Raw genomic sequence first — 6,096 nt, forward strand, 5'->3', positions numbered from 1 at the left:
CGACGCTCCGAACAACATCCACTGACATTTGTTTATACCAGCATCCCTTAGAGAAAATACCGAACATTCCTACTCTGATGGTCATATATTGTGTTTAATAACAGCCTGGTCATATTTTCTATCTCACATCGTATTATTATAGGATGACTATAGGTATTTCTTCTAAGGGTAAGCTGATAATCGTGTCTCCTTTTTATTGGTCAAAGCTTGAATACACCACGTCTCTAAAGGACGGAAAAGTTGGACTTTATCCCTAAAAATGAGGAAAACAAACAATAAAAAAGCTCTTGCACACAAGCGGGGCTGTTTTTTTTTTTTTTTGCATAAAGCGTCGTCATTGAAATCTGAATAGATTTTACAGCTCGCTTTACCTCTCTCTCTCTCGTTCTCTCTCTGGGAAATTGTTGCTGTTTATGGGGGTAAATTAACAAAGGTAGTTAGATTGTGTCCTTTCTCCAGCTCTGCTCATGGAGGAGGGAGAGGGGGAGGGATGGGGGAGGGGGCAGACACAGTCCCTTTAGGCACATTTTCTCCCAGTCTCTCGTTCTCACTTTCCTTCAGTTTTTTTTCTTCTTCTAACAGTATACACCCGTTGAAAACAACCACATACGAGGTAGCCAAATGTTTTTAGGCGTGATGGCTGTAGCGGAGATTAGTCTCAAATCCAGACTCACTGTAAAAAAATAAAAAATTAAATGTTTAAACGTTTTCAAACCTTACTTGGCTTTAAATGGAAAGGTGGACGCAAATTTGGGTTGATGCAAGTTTCACTTTAAGAGTTATTTGGAAGCAAGTTTCAGCAAATGAAGCAGATTATTCAAGTGACAGTGATTTTTTTCTTTTTTTAAAAATGTGTGAAACAAGCTTTGCATTGAAAAGTTATTCCAGTCTTATGTCAAGATTTCTGACATATTAAAACTCAATAATGCGAGATCAAAACAATTGTTAACAGGGATTTTCATGAGCTCACAGCACAAGTAAGTTTTAATTGCTTCCTACCAGGCAGAATATTAAGTCATATCAAACACTAATTGAAATCCTGCAAGGCCAAGAGAGAAAAATAAAAACATTTGAACATAAAATTCTGGTCACATGGGAGAAGCACACCTTACACAACCACACAGGATGGAAAGGGGAGGTTTTCTCTCTTTTTAAACAAGAAAAGAAATTTCCCCGCCCAACTATTCCCCCTCCTCCTGCCCCCCTCGGTCCCCATCCAAAAACTAAAAGAAGAAAAAAAAAAAACATTTCCAATCACCTCACTTTCTCACTCTCTGTCATCTGCCAGAGTCCCAGGTTCAACACTTTAAGGCAGGGGAGCTGTGTGATCCTCTCCAGTCCCCTCTTGGTGATCTTGGTACATCCATACAGGTCAATGCCCGCCAGCTGGGTCAAGTGGTCAGCTATGAGCTCCAGCCCTTTGTCTGTGATGCGCACACACTGTCCAATGTTCAGGGTCCTCAGCTCGTGCATCTGCCTCACCATCCGGTTGATCCCATCGTCAGAGATGTGACACGAGCACAGGGACAGGGACTTAAGCTGGTACAGCCCCTGGGCAATGTATGCCAGGGTCTGGTCGCCTATCTTATCGCAGAAGGAAACGTCCAGCCCGGAGAGCCTTAGGGTGCCCATGGCGAGGTGCATGGTCCCTGTGTCGCTGATGTTGTCACAGGAGCGTAGGTTGAGGCTCCACAGTGAGGCCATGTGGGAGAGGTGGATCATCCCTGCGTCTGAGATCCCCCCGCAGAAGCTCAGGTTCAGTACCCGGAGCTTGGTCAGCCCCTTGGAAATGTGTTTGAGTGACAAGTCTGTCAGTTTCTGACAGTCCTGGAGAGTCAGGTACTCCAGGTTCAAACAGCCCTCTGCTGCGCTGCGGGTCATGCCCGCCAAATGTCCAATCCCCACGTCCGAGACATGCCTGCAGGACCTCAGATTGAGGCTCTTGAGCCTGTGGAGGCCCCAGGCTATCAACAGAAGCCCAGTGTTGGTGATGTTGCTGCAGCCACCAAGCTCCAGCACCTCCAGGTTCTTCAGATACTGAGCTATCCTGCCCAGACTGGAGTCTGTGATCTGCTTGCACAGACTCAGGTTCAAAACCCTCAGTGATGGGATCTCCTGCACAAATGCATGACCTAGCCCGTTATCCGTGAGGTTGTAGCAACCGGACAGATTAAGGGATTCGATGTTAGGCATTCCCTGGATCACATAGCTCAAGCTGCGGCGCAAGGACAGGATCTGGACCCTCCGGATGCCCCTGGCCTGGAGGCTGGGGAACAGGGAGGGATTGGCCCGGCGGAGGTGCAGCTTGGCCTCCACCCCCCTCCACACTGACTTGTGGTAGGATGCGTCCCTCCAAGCGATACACACTTGTGCTACCCTGCCTTTGTCCCTCACGTCCAGATAGCTGAAAATCATGGCCAAAATTTCCGGGAAGAGGCACGAAATGTGCGTCTCCATTGTTTTTCAAACCCCAGGCATATAAGAAATAATACTCCACACCTCCAAGGCTGAACAAATAACCTACTCCCCTTCTCTTGCAATTATGCAAAAGTATCAACAGTCCCAGTTATCCACAGAAGTAAAAAAAAGAAATAGAAGTTGATTGTTTCTCTCTCTTTTTCTCACATTGAACTGTGCAAAATCGATCCAACTCTCTCCAATCCCACGTGATCCTCTCTCGTTGCGCAGTAGGATTCAAATGCATTTAAAAAAGAGGAAAAACAAAAAAAAAGCGTTTATTCCTGCCTCAACTCCTCTCTCCGCCAAAAAGAGGAGAAGAGGGGGGCGAAAGGAAGAAGGAGGAGGAGAGGAGGAAAAAGCGTCAATCCTTCCCCCTCTCTCTCCCTCTCTCAGACGACGCTTCCTTGTATTATACCTACAAAAAGCCTTCCTCTCTCGGCCGAGCGGGGATCCAGACGGTCATACATTTCAGTATAATAAAGTAAAACTAAAACCAACACTCTTAACGCCGTCTATTAAAAAACGTTTCCATGATAGAAAAGCAGTGAAGATAGAGCTAGGTTGGCTTTGTAGGCAGAGTGAGAGAGAGAGAGGGGCGTCCTGGGCTCAAAGCCTTTGTCTGCTCTTTTCAAACCGACTTGGCAGGGACCCCAGCACTCTCGCTGTACAGTAGGGGTGGAGACAAGTAGTAGGATTAATCTTATGTATTAACAACAGATTCATTAACAAACTAAGTTGCTATTACTTTCTTACCTAACCGCTAACACGCGGAAATATGTGCATTGATAATTAATAAGCGATGCAATGCGACATTAATTCTTATTTGTATCGAACCACCCCTACCTCCTCAGTGTCAGGCAGTTGGTTTGTCCCGCCTCAGCTGGAACGGTGCGAACAGTTTCCCTTGGAAACCAACTTCTTACAATTCAGTTCACTTTGGGCTTTAACCCTTTGAGCGGACCACACAGGAAACACGGGAAAGCCAACTGGAGAAGCCCTTTTCACTCCGCTTACTTGGCATGAATATGTAGTATTTATCTATTGCGATTTTGTTGTTATTGTTGTTGTGGAAATAGTTGCAGAGCGTCTCCAGAACGGCCACACAACAGAATACAGTGTTCTTTGTCTCTTGTAAACAGTTGCTCTCCATCTGCTCTTCTCTTTGACTTAGGCCACTTTGTTGCAAAACCAAAAAAAAAAGAAAGAAAACAAAAGACATTTTATCAGTCAGGTATTGAGAGGATTAACTGCGTGGCTGAAAACATGCAATAAAACAAACACTATGGAAACAATGTACAAAACAAACAAGTAAAATCTATTTAAATTCATTTTAACACACTTTATTGGCTTGGTACTGATTTTGTGTCAGTATGCGTGTATGTACACACACATTCACACATACCGTGAGGAGTAATAAAACTATACTAGGCTATGGGCCACAGTTTAATCTGAGATCTGTGAAAACAAAAAGTGTTTTTACACTGCATCTGCCAGTGAATACATTGTGTATACATAGGATATAGATATAGAAGGAAAAACAGACCAAATGACAAAATATAGGATATATATCTAAATATATATATATATATATATATATATATATATATATATATATATATATATATATATATGGGGGTGTCCTTAAAAGACTGGTGGTAAAATAATCCATAAAATCTTTTCAAAGACTCATGTGTCTCTCATAAAGCACCAAAAATAATCACTTTGAAGCTGTTGTCTCACATCTGGCATTGCTTATGTTTTGATACTGATGGTACTGAAAGTGTATCAATAATAGCTAGCTATATGTGGCATATATTTTTTCTAAATTGCTTATTTAATGTATCAAAGCATAAAAATGATCAAATGCAGCAGCAAAGGTGGCGAGAACAGTGTATCTTTTTTATTCTCAACCAAGTTGTAACTTTCATCCCCTCCCTCACCCCCAGAGAGTAGCCTTGGTCTGAATGTATGTGTGCACACATGTGTGTCTCAATGTTTGTGCGTGTGTGTGTGCATGTGTGTGTGCGTGTGTGTACGTGTGTGCACAGACAGGAGAACATATGTCCATGAATATGGGATTTTTGCATGTAAAGAGTATATTTTTTATATGCTTTCAACGCTCTCACTTTTTGTAGGCTTCTGTGTGTGTGTGTGTGTGTGTGTGTGTGTGTGTGTGTGTGTGTGTGTGTGTGTGTGTGTGTGCGTGCGTGCGTGCGTGTGTGTGAGATAATATGACAGGGGAGCCGTTTGCTGAAGCCAGTGGAGTGTGGCAGAGTGGTTGAGAAAGAGTGAGATAGAGAGAGAAAGAGCTTATGAGAAACATAGAGGCAGAGCTAGAGAGGGAGAGAGAGAGGAGAGAGAGAGGGGGGGGGGGAGAGAGAGAGAGGGGGGGGGGAGAGAGAGAGAGAGAGCGCGAGAGATCGGAGGAGCAAGGCAACAGTGATCAGGTGAGGATAACAGAGAGGGAGAGGAGATGCAGAAACAGGCCTTTTTACATGGAATGAAGCAGCCGAGCACAACTGACAGCAACTCTCCTCTCATCCTCTGTTCTCCTACGTAAAATAGATTTTTTTCACCCATATGTACATTAAACATGTTTTGCTCGCCGTAATCTTTCCTTCTGTTCATACTGACCATTAAGAGATCCTTCCTTTTGGACATTTATCTAAAGCCCTTATGAGGCAGCGAATGTCTTTTAAGTACAAATTATTTTTTCCTCTTTTTGTTCATTATCCAAACTTCGGTCTCTGTCTTTTGACCCTCTCGTATATATTTCTCTGCTTTTGCTTCTTTTTCTCTGCATGCCTCTCTTTTTCTGAACTCAAACTGATGGATGGGTCACATTAGTTTCTCCTTCCCTCTCAAATGCACATTATTGGATTGAATAATGAGGTCAAAATGTTGCCAAAGTCAAATACAACGAGCTTGTACATTTTCATAAAAAAAAAAAAAGTTAATTATAATAATCAGAAGAAAACAAATATTCCAGATTTACGTACCCAAATCCAGGAACTCTTATGCGATCAGCAGTCGCGTCCCAGGTCTTCCTTTCAGCCGTGACATATGCCGTGTCATTATCATGGTTTGGGTCTTTATTTCTGCTCTAACCAACACCTGTAAGCTCCACTACTCTTTTATATTTAGGACAAAACATGTATTACAACTAATTTAGCATCTGTGATATCTCACAAGCTCTTACAAAGCCTTTCATCAATTTGAGTTATTTTTAATTTAATTACATATTAAGGCCTAGGTATAGACTCTTGATAAAGCATTCTCTCTATTTCAGGGCATCATACAAGCAGCTCCCCAAATGGGTCAGATTAGAGACAGCTAGATTCAAAGCATACAAATCTTTGGTTTAAACATCGATTTAAATCATTTATAACGTCTCAAACGGCCTAATCGCTGGATTCAGAAATGCAAAGCACCAAAATTGTCTAGTGACTATCTTTCATGTCCCCCTCTGCTTTTATCTTATATCCTGAAACTTCATCAAGGGCAAAAACAAAGCAGTTAACGGTACTGTCCCCTGTGGCCGCCAACACCTACGTCCTTGGTGCTCGGGCGCTCAGTGTGTCATGCATTTTCAAAATAGAGATCCTGACATGAATACCAAGCTTTATAATGATCGCG

At 42.9% G+C, this 6,096-nt stretch overlaps 1 protein-coding gene across 1 annotated transcript; it reads right to left on the reverse strand.

The window, feature by feature from the left end:
- Positions 1-1,248: 1,248 nt before the first annotated feature.
- On the reverse strand, positions 1,249-3,052 carry fbxl14b (F-box and leucine-rich repeat protein 14b). The gene has a single exon (XM_029462153.1). It carries the CDS (start codon positions 2,455-2,457, stop codon positions 1,255-1,257), a length of 1,203 nt encoding a protein of 400 aa, XP_029318013.1. The 5' UTR covers positions 2,458-3,052; the 3' UTR covers positions 1,249-1,254.
- Between the last annotated feature and the right edge of the window lie 3,044 nt (positions 3,053-6,096).

Source organism: Cottoperca gobio, chromosome 23 (genome assembly GCF_900634415.1).
Source record: "Cottoperca gobio chromosome 23, fCotGob3.1, whole genome shotgun sequence".
Lineage (NCBI taxonomy): Eukaryota > Metazoa > Chordata > Actinopteri > Perciformes > Bovichtidae > Cottoperca > Cottoperca gobio.